This window comes from Oncorhynchus clarkii, chromosome 4, assembly GCF_045791955.1.
Source record: "Oncorhynchus clarkii lewisi isolate Uvic-CL-2024 chromosome 4, UVic_Ocla_1.0, whole genome shotgun sequence".
Lineage (NCBI taxonomy): Eukaryota > Metazoa > Chordata > Actinopteri > Salmoniformes > Salmonidae > Oncorhynchus > Oncorhynchus clarkii.
The window spans coordinates 62,285,183-62,304,106 of NC_092150.1; the positions used below are offsets into that span (position 1 = coordinate 62,285,183).

Genomic DNA, 18,924 nt, shown 5'->3' on the forward strand with positions numbered 1-18,924 from the left:
AGCTGTGGTATTCATTTATTGCATTTAACAATACTTTCACTGTACTTCCTACTTTGACCCAGTGATATGTCACCTGTAATAAATGTTCCCTTCATTTAGTAGACAAATATTGGGTTTTAAAAAAAGCTAGAGTTATTTTGAGTGTGACAAAAATGATATATGAAAAAAAAAAAAGACCACCCAGAGAACAGATCCAAAGGGGGATTTTCTAGGTGTTGTTCAAAGTCAGGCAATAGCCTTACTGACTGACACAGAGCCAACTACTATTATTATTTTTGTTATTGTGGTAGTAGTGTAAGCATGCATGTACGTAGATTAAAATGGTTGAGCGTTTGGTATTATGCCATCTCGTGAGAGGTCTAGAAATAGAGGACCTGAGAGCAGGCTGAGCTCCTGTACATCCTGTATCACACACACACACACACAAACACCTGATAGCGTTTAGACACAACACATCAGAATGGTTGATGAGGAGGGTAGCTATACAAGTACTGACGTGACGAAGGAGCTGGCCAGCAGTCCCACCAGGCCCACGGCGGCTCCGCCCACAGCTGTCACCCTGCAGCCCAGCAAGTCTGTGAAGACGCTGACGATGGGAGAACAGAAGAAGATCATCCCCATGGAGAGGGAGCCCACCCAAGCTGCAGGACAGAGAGAGATATGAGGGTTAGGCTACGTGTTACATTACAGTATACGAACAATAACGGCAATATTTAACTGTTCACACAGGCTTTGTTGTTACATGGGAAATGTTGCTGGAGTGTGAGGTGAAGCGATCCTCTTCTGGCTGCCCCACTAAACCATTTTAAAAAGTCAGGTTTTACGAATTATGAACAATGCATGTCAACAAAGAAAAGAGGTGAGTAAGTAAAACCTTCCTCCATATAGGTTCATGTTAAGCTTTTAGGCTTATGTACACATATACCAGTCAAAAGTTTGGACACACCTACTCATTCAAGGGGTTTTCCTTTACTTTGACTATTTTCTACATTGTAGAATAATAGTGAAGACACCAAAACTATGTAATAACATCATGTAGTAACCAAAAAAATAATCTAAATATATTTGAGATTGGAGATTCTCCAAAGTAGCCACCCTTTGCTTTGCACACTCTTGGCATTCTCTCAACCAGCTTCATGAGGTAGTCACCTGGAATGCATTTAAATTAACAGGTGTGCCTTGTAAAAAGTTCATTTGTGTAATTGATTTCCTTCTTAATGCTTTTGAGCCAATCGGTTGTGTTGTGACAAGGTAGTGGTGGTATACAGAAGATGGTCTTTTACCAAATAGGGCTAAGTCCATATTATGGCAAGAACAGCTCAAATGAGCAGAGAAATGACAGTCCATCATTATTTTAAGACATGAATGTCAGTCAATACGGAACATTTCAAGAACTAGTAAAGTTTCTTCAAGTGCAGTTGCAAAAACAATCAGGCACTATGATGAAACAGGCTCTCATGAGGACCGCCACAAGAAAGGAAGACCCAGAGTTACCTCTGGTGCAGAGGATAAGTTCATTCGCGTTCTCGGCCTCAGAAACTGCAGCCCAAATAAATGCTTCAGAGTTCAAGTAACAGACATCTCAATATCAACTTTTCAGAGGAGACTGCGTGAATCAGGCATTCATGCTCGAATTGCTACAAAGAAACGACTACTAAAAGACACCAATAAGAAGAGACTTTCTTGGGCCAAGAAACATGAGCAATGGACATTAGACCAGTGGAAATCTGTTCTTTGGTCTGAGGAGTCGTGTCTTTGTGAGATGCAGAGAAGATTAATGGACGCTCTCTGCATGTGTGGTTCCCACAGTAAAGCATGGAGGTGGTGTGATGGTGCTTTGTTGGTGACACAGTCTGTGATTTATTTAGAATTCAAGGCACACTTAACCAGCATGGCTCCCACAGAATTCTGCAGCGATACGCCATCCCATTTGGTTTGCGCTTATTGGGACTATCATTTGTTTTTCAACAGGACAATGACCCAACACACCTCCAGGCTGTGTAAGGGCTATTTGACCAAGAAGGAGAGTGATGGAGTGCTGCATCAGATGACCTGGCCCCCACAGTCTCCCGACCTCAACACAATCGAGATGGTTTGGGATGAGTTGGACCATAGAGTGAAGGAAAAGCAGCCAACAAGTGCTCAGCTTATGTAGGAACTCCTTCAAGACTGTTGGAAAAGCATTCCAGGTGAAACTGGTTGAGAGAATGCCAAGAGTGTGCAATGCTGTCATGAAGGCAAAGGGTGGCTACTTTGAAGAATCTAAAATACATTTTTGATTTGTTTAACACTTTTTTGGTTACTTACATGACTCTATATGTGATATTTCATAGTTTTGATATCTTCACTATTATTCTACAGTGTAGAAAAGAGTACATATAAAGAAAAACCCTTGAATGAGTATGTGTGTCCAAACTTTTGACTGGTACTGTACAATCGATAGTTTTCTGCATTACGCTTCATTCCTGGGTTAATTAGTTAAGTTAATCTTTTCGTCCTCTGAGCATTTATCTAAACAAAAAAAATCCTCTGGTCTAAACCAGAGGATATGTTTGGGCTCCCGAGTGGCACAGTGGTCTAAGGCAATGCATCTCAGTGCTAGAGGTGTCACTACAGACCTTGGTTCGATTCCAGGCTGTATCACACTACTGGCCGTGATTGGGGGTCCCATTGGGCCAGCGTCGTCCGCATTAGGCCGTCATTGTAAATAAGAATTTGTTCTGAACTGACTTGCCTAGTTAAAGAAAAGGTTTAAAAAAAAAAAAAAAACTTAAAAAAACTGACTGATCCTATGGAATAGACCACGTTAATCTACACACACGACAGTACTAAAGGAAGAGGATGAGTGACCTTAATATCTGAATCCTAACCAACGTATTAGAGAATACAGTAAACTAGAATTTTCCAGAGGCTTGATGTAAACATGTAGCACCACCCAGACCAGTAGTGAAGAGCACTAGTAGTAGGACAAAGGAGCAGGAAGAGAGAGAGGAAAGGGGAAGCCCTGATCAGGAAAACAGTTGAGTCTTATATCAACACCAAATACACACTACATACCATGTCCTTCTAACAGATATGGAAAAATAACCCTTACAGTTCCTCATGACAAAAAAACATATAGCTTAGGCCTATGTTACATCAGCCCTTTTGAATAATGATATTCCCAGATCAGAATAACCACCTAAATACATGTCAGAAGAGAGAACACACTGTGCAAAAACTGGTAGAATCCCCCCCTCCCCCCAAAAAAATAATAATCTGTGATGACATTGAACCAACCTGGAAAACTTTTTGGATTTGCAAAAATCCTAACTTTTCATTTAAATCCAATGACATTGTGATTTTAGTTGACAACTCAATCAAGTGTAAATTTAAAAACTAGACGTTGAACTGACATCTGTGCCCGGTGTGGAATGTACCTATTCCTCTTGTTTACTGTGCAGGTAAATTACTACAGGGACTAACAGAAGGCAGTCTAATAGAGGTGTGAACAACAGTGCCGCCGGTCGTAGTCGACATATAGACCCATGGAGCTGCTCTGCTTGTCTGATCTCTATCTGGGTCCCCGGCAGGCCTTAGTCTACCACCATGGCCATAACAACCCTCACTCTCGGATCCCTCCTTGGAATAAATAAACACAGCACGGAGCTGAAGAAATATTGTTTCCGGCCTTTATTCTTATCATAGGAAATAAGCAAACATGAGGTTGCTTGTTTTTCCCTCTCCCAAAGGCAGTGGAAGAACACACACACCCCCCGGCAATTTCGTTAATGATTTTTCTGGTTCCTCCCCATTGTTTAAGTAAAAAACAGACCATTTACGGTAAATTGAGCCTGCTTTGAGTGAACTCCAGTGCTGATATCTCTGATTCAAACCCCTAACCCTAACCGATCATAATCTTAGGGCAACCCAAAAAGAATTCAGACCTGAATGTCAATCCCTGCCTTAAAGACGGATTCAGCAGTAGTGGGGGAACAGCGACACTGGCCACCCCACCACTGGTATCCTTTATGTTGCCGCGCTGAGGAGCGCCGTGTAACATTGTAAACATAATTCCATCACACGTGCAATGGTGTCAGAGGGAGAGAAAAAAAAACAGTGTTTGTTGTTGTTGTAATATCGCAAACAGACGTGGCTGTTTCACCATTACGGATTCCAAGTTTAAAGGTCTCGGATTTCTCGTTTCCATTCCACCCAGGGGGAAGAGCCTTGGTCATGCCTCAATTTATACTCCCCTTCTTTTCCATTTGAGGAATCCCTCCTCTCTGCAGGCTGCCTGCTAGGCTAATTCTATTATTCCAGATTGTACAAATAGAGCAAACTTGTGATGACAATCCGTCACAGTGCAAAATCACCGGTGTCGATAAGGCCATAGATAAGACTAGGCCCCACATCAGTGAACGTGAAGAGTATACACAACAAATCATTCTGAGCTATCAAAAACAAGTCTACGTGTTGCTTGTCCTATGTTGCTCTGCATGTGCTCACTGCTCGTTGTTTGTCTGTATTGTTATTGTAATTGTTTTTAATTAACCTGCCCAGGGACTGTGGGTTAAAATTAGCCGGCTGGTTAAAACCGTCACTTTTACTGAAACGTTGATTAAATGGGCACTGTCCCTGTAAAAAATGTAAATACACTAACTCAAATCAAATGATATTGTCCTAAGCATGGAGGGTAACTACCAACAGATGTGGCAGTCTACAGTTATAAGGGAAGAACAGATAACTGTTAACATTGTCAAGAGGAAACAGCTGCAAAGGAGATCTGAGCCTGGTACCAGATTAGCAAAACAGCGTAAACCAACCAGCAAACAATAAGAGCTGAGAAGACAGCAAACAAATATGGGACCAGGGGCCTCATTTATCAAGGCCCGTGCACACACAAAAATACTCTAAAACCTTGCATGTGCCAGTTTTTACTGCAAGGTTGGTATTTATAAAATGTTGAACTTGACCGGAAAGTGTGTGTATATCCACGCAAATCTCAAATCTACCATTTATCAAAATCGCTCATTCAACAGCCAAGCATGATCGAAAGTAAATAGACCAGTAGCCTTGACAGGAAGCGTAGGCTACAGTATTGCTGTGCGATATAAGGAGCGCAGCATCATAGCCTGGACTATTTCATTTCAGAGCCTATACCAAGGCAGATAGAAACACAATCATGTTCTGATGAAGAAAATATTTAAAAATTAGTCTTTTTGCATAGAAGTGTGGGCTGTGGCGCTTACTCTTAAATTGTTTGAAAGGACAATCGATCTTGCAGAACGCGGGGCCAGCGTAGGCACTCGCTAGGCGGCATGCATTTTTTCATTTGGAAAAGTCACTGCAACACTCCCACCTCGACAGAAATGTGATCAGATTTGCCATTGCGCTTTCTTTTAGGAACTATCATGGCCCAGTTAAATCTCTAAATCATACAGAAAATGAGCAAGTTTGTGTTACCATAAAAAGGTGAATGGAGGGCGTTTTCTCAGGCGGGGATGCAGTGCTTGTTCACGACCGCACAAATATAATATGGCTCTGATTTATGTTAAATCCCAATCATTTGTGGCGCACGCAAATCTTAGAATCTCCATCTAGGCCCGAATTTAGTAATACATGTACTCACCTGTTGATAAATGAGGCCCCAGCCTAGTAAACAGAGTTAGTGCTAGAGCCAACCCTAGGGATGGAAACATAAGGCCATGCCATTGGTTCTGTCACATTTACTGACTCAAAAGACTCAGTAGTGGGGTTAATAATCGTTCAGTTTGTGATAAAAGCAATATTTGCAGGATGTGCATAAAGACGACGTCATTGTTTTAGCACTATCCACAGAGTTTTTAAACTACAGAGCGCAACATTGTTCAATGCACCAATAAAATCAGCACAATCTTTTTCAGTTTGCTGTCGTCTTGAAACAAACATTGGGATCATGTATTCTGTGCTAACGCCAATACAAAAACAAAAAAAGAATAAGGAAGGCCAATGTACAACCTAGCAAACCTAGCAAACCAGGCATTTGTAGTCATCTCCGCTATTGGATCTACCCCTCTGCCAAATGTTCATCTGGAAATTTCATCTTATAGAGTGATTGGAGTTGCATGGGTACCTTGAGTGGGTTTATTGCAGAGACTTACATACTAAAAGCAGATAGGAACATTCACTACTTTAAGCTGCATTACATAGCATAGGCCTGTTTGGCTACTAGGCTATTATTACATCATTCAGGCCGAGCTCTCTGCCTTCCAGGACCTCAATATCAGGCAGTGTGAGAGGAAGGCCCGGAAAATCATAAAAAAATAATAATAATTAAACACCAACCACCCAAGCTATAGACTTCTCACAGCAAGTCTGACACCACAAGGCTCCTGAACAGCTTCTACCCCCATGCCATAAGACTGCTGAATTGCTAACTAAATAGCTCCATGGACTGAGTTGACCTTTGTATTTTATTCTTGCACCGTCTCTATGCACACTCACAGAGCCCCAACACACTGAGACTCTAACACAAAAAACACTCACTCCAGTATCTGCTCACACACACACACACACACACACATATGCACATATTTACACTGGCTCTACACACACCCACTCATGTGCAATCATCATATACGCTACTGAACCAAGATGGCGCCGAAGACCATGGCTGACGTTTTACATTCTCCCAACCAAATTGTGCAGTTTTTTTTTTTTTTGCGGAACTTAGTGTACATAATGTTGCTGCTACCGTCTGTTATGACCGGAAATAACTTCTGGACATCAGAAAAGCGATTACTCAATCGCAGACTGGAAGAAACCTTTCCTTTAACGAGTCCAACGAGAAGGATATCCTGCTTTCATCGGAACAGGCCCAGATCCATGCCTTTTGCGTGAAGAAAAGACGCCAGAAAAGGGGACGTAGATTAGGGATCCTTCTGAGAATCCGGAGGCGAGCGAGTGGACTCCCAATGCCTTCCATTCGTCTTGCTAACATTATTGCTAATGGTTAGAAAATAAAATTGATGACCTAATATTAAGATTATCCTACCAACGGGACATTAAAAACAGCAACATCTTATGTTTCACCGAGACATGGCTGAACGAAGAAACGAACAATATAGAGCTGGCGGGATTTTCCACCCACCGGTAGTGGGGGTGTGTGTCTTTATGTCAATAACAGCTGGTGCGAAATGTCTAATATTAAAGAAGTCTCGAGGTATTGTTCTCCTGAAGTAGAGTACCCTTACGATAAGCTTTCGACCGCACTCTGTATTATTCGTAGCTGTCCATTTACCACCACAAAGCGAAGCTGGCACTAAGACCGCTCTCAACCAACGCTATAAAAACATAAGCAAAGAAGAAAATGCTCACCCAGAAGCGGCGCTCCTAGCGGCCGGGGACTTTAATGCAGGCAAACTTAAATCAGTTTTACAAAATTGTGCAAGCAGGGAAATTGTGCAAGCAGGGAAATTGTGTAACCAGGAAAAAATAAATAAATCCTAGACCACCTTTAACCCACATACAGAGATGCAAACAAAGCTCTCCCTCGCCCTCCATTTGGCAAATCTTACCATAATTATATATTCCTGATTCCTGCTTACAAGCAAAAACTAAAGCAGGAAGTACCAGTGACTTGCTCAATACGGAAGTGGTCAGATGACGCACAGACTGGAATATGTTCCGAGATTCATCCAAAAGCATTGAGGAATACACCACCTCAGTCATCGGCTTCATCAATAAGTGCATCGATGACGTCGTCCCCACAGTGACTGTACGTACATATCCCAACCAGAAGCCATGGATTACAGGCAACATCCCGCATCGCGCTAAAGGCAAGAGCTGCCGCTTTTAAGGTGCAGAAGACTAATCCGGACGCTAATAAGAAATCCTGCTATGCCCTCAGACGAACCATCAAACAAGCCAAGAGTCAATACAGGATTAAGATTGAATCCTACTACACCGGCACTGACGCTTGTCGGATGTGACAGGGCTTGAAAACTATTACGGACTACAAAGGGAAACCCAGACGTGTGTTGACCAGTGACACGAGCCTACCAGACGAGCGAAATGCCTTTTATGCTTGTTTCGAGGCAAGCAACACTGAAGCATGCACGAGAGCACCAGCTGTTCTGGATGACTGTGTGATAACGCTCAGTAGCCGATGTGAACAAAACCTTTAAACAGGTCAACATTCACAAAGCCGCTGGGCCAGACGGATTACCAGGATGTATACTCAAAGCATGTGCACTGTCAATTGTCTTCACTGACATTTTCAACTTCTCCCTGACCGAGTCTATAATACCTACATGTTTCAAGCAGACCACCATAGTCCCTGTGCCCAAGGAAGTGAAGGTAACCTGCCTAAATGATTACCGCCCCGTGGCACTCACGTCGGTAGCCATGAAGTGCTTTGAAAGGCTGGTCATGGCCCACGTCACCTTAGACCCACTCCAATTCGCATACAACAGATGACGCAATCTCAAAATCGCACTCCACACTGCCCTTTCTCACCTGGACAAAAAGGAACACCTATGTGAGAATGCTGTTCATTGACAACAGCTCAGCGTTCAACACCATAGTGCCCACGAAGCTCATCACTAAGCTAAGGACTCTGGGACTAAACACCTCCCTCTGCAACTGGATCCTGGACTTCCTGATGGGCCGCCCCCAGGTGGTAAGAGAAGACAACAACACGTCTGCCGCGCTGATCCTTAACACTTGGGCCCCTCAGGGGTGTGTACTTAGTCCCCTCCTGTATTCCCTGTTCACCCATGACTGCGGTGTGAAACACGACTACAACACCATCATTAAGTTTGCTGACAACACAACAGTGGTAGACCTGATCACCGATAACAATGAGACAGCCTATAGGGAGGTGGTCAGAACTGGCAGTGTGGTGCCAGGACAAAAACCTCTCCCTCAATGTGAGCAAGACAAAGGAGCTGATCGTGGACTACAGGAAAAGGCTGGCCGAACAGGCCCCCATTAACATTGACGGGGCTATAGTAGAGCGGGTCGAGAGTTTAAAGTTCCTTGGTGTCCACATCACCAACAAATTATCATGGCCCAAACATACCAAGATAGTCGTGAAGAGGGCACGACAAAACCTTTTCCCCCTCAGGAGACTGAAAAGATTGAGTGGGTCTCAGATCCTCAAAAGGTTCTACAGCTGCACCATCGAGAGCTTCCTGACCGGTTGCATCACCACCTGGTATGGCAACTGCTCGGCATCTGACCGTAAGGCACTCCAGAGGGTAGTGCGAACAGCCCAGTACATCACTGGGGCCAAGCTTCCTGCCATCCAGGACCTATACCATAGGCGGTTTCAGAAGAAAGCCCATAAAATTGTCAGACTCCAGTCACCCAAGTTAGACTGTTTTCTCTGCTACCACACGGCAAGCGGTACCAGAGCGCCAAGTCTAGTACCAAAAGGCTCCTCAACAGCTTCTACGTCCAAGCCATTAGACTGCTGAACAATTCAGAAAAATCACCACCGGACAATTTACATTGACACACCCCCCCCCCCCCCCCCCAATTAGCCTGTACCCCTGCACACTGACTCGGTACCAGTACCCCCTGTATATAGCCTCGTTATTCTTGTTGTTACTTCTTATTATTACTTTTTATTTTAGCCTACTTGGTAAATATTTTCTTCTTCTTGAACTGCACTGTTAGTTAAGGGCTTGTAAGTAAGCATTTCACAGTAAAGTCGACCCTTGCTGTAGTCAACGCATGTGGCAAATAAAGTTTGATAGGATTTGCTGCTGCTACTCTGTCATATATCCTGATGCCTAGTCACCTTACCCCATATACAGAGCTATCTATATCAATCCAGTATCCCTGCACATTGTAAATAATGGTACTGGAACGGACCCTGTATATAGTATTCTTACTTAATCATGTTCTTATGTCGTTTTTTTGTTCTACCTTGTTATTTTTAGTATTACATTGTTATTGATTACTGTATTGTTGGGGATAGAGCTTGCAAGAAAAGTCTTTCACTGTACTGTCACACTGCATAGAAAATTGAACACTATTGCTTAATATCCTGGAATCCCCTCTAGTTGTTTATATTCACTGTGGAAGTAAACATCCTGATTAAAATGTAAAAACATACTGATGTAGGCTAGGTGCAGTCAAAAAAAAAAACAGGTTAAGGGCCACATTCAAAGGGAAGTACTGAGGTCCCAACTGAACAAACCCCTAGACATTCTATGGACGTTCTTAGAGTCGGTCTCACATTTTCTCAGACATCATACCACTTTAGCCTACATTCTGTAATACATGGACCAAACTGAACAAAAACGAAGAAGAATGTCACAAAAGACAACAGGAAATTGCTGTCCCGTTTTCATCTGTGGGCTTTCCCCATTTAAAAAGCATTTACACTTCAGAAAATGTAATATCAGGATGATGCTCTCTTTTCCAGGTGACATCCTGCTAGAGCCGGAGGCCCCAACCGTGCAGTCACTGACAGACAGACAGACACTGGTCAGAGCTGGTCTAAGTCTCTGTTCACTTCCTAGCCCCCTCCCTCTCTCCCTCTGCTGTGCTCGGAGACTGTGGATGGTGAACCCAGTGAACCCAGCAGCAACCAGACCAGACCTACCTTACCCCACGCCAAGAAACAATCCCCTCACACTCAGTTACCCTGGGCTTGCATCTCCCTCTTGCAAGTCCGCACTGTGAAACTAAGGAGGGCACATTGGACTTTTCAGTGGAGGTCAATGAACACTCTTGCTCAAAGACATTTATAGCTCTACATAGCATCTAAATCATTTCCATTTGATTATTATGCAATTTATTTAATGACTCTGAGTAGCAGTTCTGAGCAGCAATTCTTTAAATAGATTTTTCTAGTATGGCAGTTATTCTGCTTACGCAAGTGCTGTTATTCACCGACTGAGCCCAGGATGAAAACAGAACAAAATGTGTGTCCTTTTCACATGGTGAGTCTGTCTGTCTGTCCACCCTCTAGGCTCTTGCCTGGCAGTAAGCAGCAACATTAAGAGTAGCTAGCTGCACATAGTCTTAACAGGACACCAAAACGGTTCTAGTTAATGGAAGAGAGTGGCTAGGACCTGAATTGAGCAAATACACTAAAAACCTCACATTTTAGACCATTAGCTGAGGGTTTGGCTACTTATTAACCGAAGTCAACGGAAAGTAACTACTAAATGGCAAAGCAGAGAAACCAATATCACCACAGATGAATTCTCTTGATTCGTCAAACAAAAAGCCACTCATAATATATTCTAGGCCTAGCAACATGGAAACTAGCTAGGTAGCCATGGCATGAGCTCTCTTTTCAGTACAGGCCAGGACAGGCTTCCCCTGACACTAAACAGCCTAGAGCTGGAGAAGAGACCTCAACCACACCTATAGGACTCTAGGTCGTAAGTGCTGAGAATAGGGATCCTTTACTCCGAACCGTATGAGTAAGAATAAAAGCTATGCATGAAGCACCATAATAGTCCCACTTAGTTGACATATTTCGGACACCCTCATGGAGCGGTCCTAACCAGTTACCAGCAGGTGTCTTGATAACAGAAAAATGCAGCGAGTCAGTGGTTCCTGCCACACATGCAATTGCATTGGAGTTGTTCAAATAATGTTTTGATATTTCTTCATGATCAAAACATGAATAATCTAGACTTACATGCAACAGTGTCTCTTGCAATTTTGACAACGATATGCCTGAATACTTTAAACCACTAGGCTGATAAACCCATTTTGTTTCTTTGATTGTGTTAGATGAAAATGATACCTTTCAAACGTTGTACAGTATGCAATAAAGGCAAGTGACTTGATGCCTACTGTGCCAAAGTGATTTGGAGTTGTTAAACGGGAGTGACGTGTTGATATGTAATATGATCCAAATTAGACTTTTAACAAGCATCAGAATTGGTTAAAAAGAAATACAAAAGCCGCATGCCAACATATTAGGCCAGAATTAAGAGTAGTGATCATGTCAGGCGAAAATGATATCAAACGTTTTACCAGGGATGGACTGGCCATTGGGAAATTCTGCCAGATGGGCTGGTCCATTGTCATCCCAATGGGCCTTTCTAAATTGGGAGATTTGCGGAAAATGATCACCGTTTCCCTCGAGGCAATAAATGAGGTGGTATGATAGCAATGCCAGAGACGATTTCTGGTCCCAGTCCGTCCCTGACCGTTGCAACATTTGATGTACAGTCACATTCACCGTGGTTGTCTGAAGCGTGCTATGGACGAGAGGTCACAGATTGCTGCAAATGATGGGGAATAACCAATGTCAATGAGTGTCGTCACTAACTTTCCTTTGCAGTATCTCAAACTGTCGTGATTACGAGCCGAGAAACTTTTAGGAGTTTATTTTACTCCTGGCTCAGATTTTGTCAGGGCATTGTCTTAACAACATTCTAAAACCTACTCTGAGCTGGGATTTTTGTTGTTGTCTTGAAACAGGTTTTAAAAAGACATTTCTGAGATGCTTTGTGGACACGGGCTCGTGGTTCAAATATTATTTAAAATATCTCAATTACGTTCAAACATTCAAAGTATGTATTGAGATATCTTTTGATTTGAAAAGACAAGTAGTTGAATATTTTAATGCGTTTGGAAATACTCAAATTATTTTAAATAACAGATACTCAAATACATGGATTTGAACACAGGCCCGTAACACACACACACTGACAACAAGTACAGTGTGCCATCCTACCTACACTGAGAGGAAAGCTTAGCTCACTTACAGTTGAAAATCGAAAGTTTACATACACATCAGAATAATAGTAAAGAGAATGATTTATTTCAGCTTTTATTTATTTCATCACATTCCCAGTGGGTCAGAAGTTTACATATGCTCAATTAGTATTTGGTAGCATTGCCTTTAAATTGTTTAACTTGGGTCAAACATTTAGGGTAGCCTTCCACAATAAGTTTTTTTATTTTGTCCCATTCCTCCTGACAGAGCTGGTGTAACTGAGTCAGGTTTGTAGACCTCCTTGCTCACACATGCTTTTTCAGTTCTGCCCACAAATTTTCTATAGGATTAAGGTCAGGGCTTTGTGATGGCCACTTCAATACCTGGACTTTGTTGTCATTAAGCCATTTTACCACACCTTTGGAAGTATGCTTGGGGCCAATGTCCATTTGGAAGACCCATTTGCGACCAAGCTTGAACTTCCTGACTGACGTTTTGAGATGTTCCTTCAATATAGCCACATAATTTTCCTTTCTCATGAAGCCATCTATTTTGTGAAGTGCACCAGTCCCTCCTGCAGCAAAGCACCCCCACACATGATGCTGCCACCACCGTGCTTCACAGTTGGGATGGTGTTCTTCGGCTTGCAAGCCTCCCCCTTTTTCCTCCAAACATAACGTTGGTCATTATGGCAAGACTGTTCTGATGAAACAAAAATAGAACTGAGGACATTTCTCCAAAAGGTACAATCTTTGTCCCCATGTGCAGTTTCAAACCGTAGTCTGGCTTTTTTATGTTGATATATGACTCGTTTTACTGTAGACAAAAAATATATACTTTTGTACCCGTTTCCTCCAGCATCTTCACAAGGTCCTTTGCGGTTGTTCTGGGATTGCACTTTTCGCACCAAAGTACGTTCATCACTAAGAGACAGAACGAGTCTCCTTCCTGAGCAGTATGATGGCTGCGTGGTCCCATGGTGTTTATACTTGCGCACTATTGTTTGTACAGATGAACGTGGTACCTTCAGGCATTTGGAAATTGCTCCCAAGGATGAACCAGACTTGTAGAGGTCTACAATTTATTTTCCTGAGGTCTTGGCTGATTTCTTTTCATTTTCCCATGATGCCAAGCAAAGAGGCACTGATTTTGAAGGTAGGTCTTGAAATACATCCACAGGTACACCTCCAATTGACTCAATGATGTCAATTAGCCTATCAGAAGCTTCTAAGCATAATTTTCGGGAATTTTCCAAGCTGATAAAGGCACAGTCAACTCAGTGTATGTAAACTTCTGACCCACTGGAATTGTGATAGTGAATTATAAGTGAAATAATCTGTCTGTAAACAAATTGTTGGAAAAATTACTTGTGTCATGCACAGAGTTGATGTCCCAACCGACTTGCCAAAACTATAGCTTGTTAACTTAAAATTTGTGGAGTGGTTGAAAAACAAGTTAATGATTCCAAACTAAGTGTATGTATTGTTTATTTTATCTGTTATTTTACCAGGTAAGTTGACTGAGAACACATTCTCATTTACAGCAACGACCTGGGGAATAGTTACAGGGGAGAGGGGGATGAATTAGCCAATTGTAAACTGATGGTTTGAGGACCAGATTGGGAATTTAGCCAGGACACCGGGGTTAACACCCCTACTCTTACGACAAGTGCCATGGGATCTTTAATGACCTCAGAGAGTCAGGACACCCGTTTAACGTCCCATCTGAAAGATGGCACCCGACACAGGGCAGTGTCCCCAATCACTGCCCTGGGGCATTGGGATATTTTTTTAGACTAGAGGAAAGAGTGCCTCTTACTGGAGCTCCAACACCACTTCCAGCAGCATCTCCCATCCAGGGACTGACCAGGACCAGCTTCAGAAGCAAGCCAGCAGTGGTATGCAGGGTGGTATGCTGCTGGCTCTATATGTATGTAATGTAAACTTCCGACTTCAACTGTACATACTGTTGAGGCGTCATTTCATTGTAGCCTCCGGTTGTGGGGCACTGGGTTTTGAAACTAGGTTGGTTGTTACGGTTACCAACCTTGTCCTTAGAACCACTAGGTCATCAACACCTCAACAAGCTCAAGCGGTTAAAACAAAAATCAGAGCAAGAGTCAAATTTTCATTATAGTGAAAATGATAAAGCAACACAAGACCGGTAAGGATCCAAACCGCAGCGAAGCTAATCCAATAGTTTATAGGAGGGTATAGAACACCAAATCTATGAACATACGGTGCTCAAACTGTTTGCAAGTCGGACTATGGTTGTGCAAACACGTGACGAAATGGCTTAAGGCAGAAGCACCAATGATAAGCTGTAAATCCGCCATACATCCAATGCCTCAATAGAAGGAAGACATACAGATCTGAAACTATATAAAAAAGACACACCATCCCCAAGACTAGTCTCCCATGCAGTATGACTTGTACTACCACTCACCTGATATAAAGTGTCACCTAGCACAGAGTGATCGGGGGTTAGAGGGTGAAGGGGTAATAGTAAATCGGTCTTCATGTGGAGCTCAGCTCAGAGCCATTATCAGAGCCCCCCCCCCCCCCAAAAAAATACATCTGTGGATGACTGGATATTGAAATCAACACCAGGGCGGACGGACCAAATTTCAACATCTATGGACTTCAGTGTCAGGTGGTGCTCACTGGGCAACAGAATGGGCTGGTTTTTACTTTCCCTAGAAAGATTACAATACCCCAGAAGTAGGTTGTGACATAGCCCACAACTGCCTAAAACGCACCCTCAATTACACTTCAGCTTTGTCGACACAAAAAATAAAAATAAGACCCAAATCTTTTTGTTCATGTTATTACAACTACACAGGGGTTCGGGAGCATGGTCAGAGAAGTAGGCTAACTCCTATGAGGAGCTGCTTGGCTTGGCTGCCCCAAGTAACTCTAGCCGACCCGTCGGTCCTGACCATGGCCTCTGTCCCTGCTCCTGGGTTTGATCTGGGGAGGCTAAGCTGCTTGATGTTGACAAACTGGCCCAAGTCCAGACCCGTCCTGCAGGGCTCACACATCCCCAGCCCAGCCCATGCTGCAGCCCAGACATCTCAGGATAAGCCCCAGTCAGGGCTCCATCAGGGGGGGGGGAGTAAATGGAGCACAGAGCCAGAGCAACGCAGCCTCAACACCACCAGCCAGCACAGCCACGTCGCATTATGATCAGCCTGTCGGACTAATTTTAGACCCATTCACCTCCGACTCGAAGGAAGACGGACTCAGAAATTGTGTACTGTAACTGTAGAACGACTAAGCTCTTGTTACTGTACAGTATCTGTATAACATAAAGCCTCTGGTGTCACAGAGAGACAAAGAGTAGACTGTGAGGGTAACTGACTGGAGCAGAGATGTATCCAAGAGAGGAGGAGGAGAGTAGACTAGAGTAGGGGTTAATGGGTTTAACACACCAGGCTCCATATGTTGAGCATGTTTTTGAACATAGCAGGCCAGGCCCTGACATTAAATGTGCCCCAAGGGGAGTTGGAGAGTAACGGCCACAATCCTGAAACAACTACAGCAGTTGTTAAAACCCCTCTCCCTTTACATTCAGCCCACAAAAGAGTATTTACTGCTCTAAGACAGACGTCATGGAAAGACATTACACATATGGCTCTTCAAGTCATGTCAGAATCTGAAGGGGAAAAACATCTCAATGATTCAGTCCAGAAAAAAAAAAAATCTGTAGTTTCTCTCAAATTCATTATTATAATGACCACGAACCAATAGTATTAAAGCAGTCAAAATCTGTGCCGTTGTTGCCAAGGAAACAGGGCTCTTTGGGTTTGACAATGACCAGAGACAAGTCATCCCCAGTCCCCACAGACAAGCACGGTCTGAGAGAGAACTATCGGAGAGATGTCATTACAGAACTAAACTGATCAGCCCATTTTAGCTCACAGGAAGCCAGTCTCCATTTGGAGGAGGGCCAATATTGTCCAGCTCGGCCTGAGCACCTTGGTGTTACACTGACAAATGTTATAACACCCGGCATAGGCTGCCAGCGGCTCCATTCTCTCCTGTCTGGTGCTTCATTGGCACTGCCTCCTACCCACACACCCACCTCCAGGCCAGACCAGCCCAGCAGTCATGAGAAAAGCCCTAATCATGACATTACCAGAGCTCCTAGCAATTACACCAATAATTAGAGCGGTTGGTTGGTTAATCCTCCAGCTCCCATGGAGGGCCAAAGTCCACTACTCCAGTCCACACCTGGGCCTCACTGTACACTACACAATCACAGACCTGGGTTCAAATACTATTTTAAAATCACTTCATTATGGAGGTCTCGATAGAGCTTGCCTGGTGCAATGGAACCAATAGCATAGTTACAAAAGGGCAAACCGTGTCCATCTGGCACTGCAGGAAGACTAAAGCAAATGCTAAAAGTATTTGAATGATTTTCGATATTATTTGGACCCAGGTCTGCTCTACACACTACACTGCACTTGCCTCGCTCATTCCCTCTCCTCTCTCCTTCCCTGCTGGAAGGCATTACATTTGCCTGCTCTATAGGGGTGTTCAGAGCAGAGGGACTCGGTGTTCTGCACATGGTCAAGCTTCTGATGACTCCTGCTGTACCCGTTTCCAAAGCACTACTGTAGGTGCTCTGTCACTAAAGGTCATTCGCTGGTGTCCCTTTTCCAGCCCCTCAGGCTATGGGCTGACGTTGACTATCATGATCAGGAAGCCAAGAAAAACCGGTGCTCATGCAGCCACTGTGTGCTGCTTCGCTTTCTGCCAGTGTGTTTACCTACTCATACCCGTCATCTCCCAGCAACCTTCACCTAAACGCAGTGTCAAGCTTACTTGAGACTGATCAAATGCGCTGTCAAACATTAACCTGCTTACTGATCATCAAACAGTTGAGGAGCTTTCGTCCACGTGTTCGTTTAAAATGTGTGTCAACTGCCCATACTTGGTCATACCAACACTTTTTGTGCACGTCTCCAGTAGGCTATAGTTTGTCGCAGCCGTAAAAAATAAAAATAAAGACAGATGCATTAAGTATTGAATTAAACCCAAGGGCCCACTAGAGACATAGCTCGTAAATGTTAATCACCACTTTGAAACAAGGCTGGGAATGCCTGTCTTTTGTATGGCTGAGCTCAGGATAAGGAAGGAGACAGAGTTTCCTATAAAACAACGCTTGATAAGATCCCTCCCTCCACCACAGGCAGACATGGAACCATTGACCAGTGTAATTTTATTTTCTTGAATTATTTTTTTATATTTTTTATAAAAAATCACTTACCCTGTGTGGTCCGTTCTCAGACAGCACCTGCTGTTGGCCTGGAGAACCTGAGCTGGAGACCCCCAGAGATGGAGGGAGTAATGGAGAGGAGGAATAGGAGGAGGAAAGGTCTCGCCCCACTCCACCTGGTTTCCTGTTCCCCCAGCAGGTCCGTGGGATCTCGACTGGGAGGAAAGCAACACTTTGTCCCAGCTATATAACTCAGATTGGGAGAACTAGCTCGGGCCAGCAACGCACAGGACAGCTGGCAGATTAACCTGAGGAGGAACACTGTGCGTGGCCAGGAGGGACAGGTTTGGGATTAGGCCCAAAAACATACATCTCGATCCCAGGCTGCTGCGCAATCCTAATTTACTTCCTCATTTACAAATGATCAGTAAAAGTCTAAATCACGTTCAGTGAGGCATGTTTGGGGTCCGTCGTACTGATTTTATGCTGCCGACGGGCAGCAGGTCAAGTATGGGTCTGGATTCCAGCAGGCCACTGGCTTGTCAGACCCTTCACGCTCTTGCCAGTCAAAACCACCAGGGGGCAGTCATAGCAACTATCATTTGCAGAGAAGCACAGTTTGATCTCACTAGGAGATCTAGTGAAATAACATTTGTCTGTTTCATCCCTGAAAACTGGTCGATTTCACATCCAGAGAAAACATCGTTAGCAGCATCATCTCATCCGTCTCCGTGTCCATTTTTGTTTTTGTTCCATAGCTAGGCAAAACAATATCAGCGTTATATGGGTGAACCCCTGTTTACTCTACTCTCTTCAGGTTGAACTCAGGTTGGGACTTTGAGCTGACGCCAAACTATTTTACAGCTACTCTAACATTAGGCTCTCCAAAAGCTTTATGACTTTAGGCCTATAATAAAAACACACCTGGTATTCTTTTAAGTTCAAGCTTAAATTGTCACATGCACAAGTAGTGGAATGCTTATAGTGCAAGCCCTACACAACAGGGTCGTCTGTATTCAATTAAAAAAATAGTTAACAAAAAAAAA

At 43.6% G+C, this 18,924-nt stretch overlaps 1 protein-coding gene across 1 annotated transcript in view; it reads right to left on the bottom strand.

The window, feature by feature from the left end:
* The window catches only part of LOC139407059 (monocarboxylate transporter 10-like), a 53,910-nt gene that overhangs the window by 19,059 nt on the left and 15,927 nt on the right, over positions 1-18,924 (bottom strand). The window contains exon 2 of the mRNA XM_071150375.1: positions 497-641. Coding sequence (XP_071006476.1) covers positions 497-641 — 145 coding nt within the window. The remainder of the gene's footprint in view (positions 1-496; positions 642-18,924) is intronic.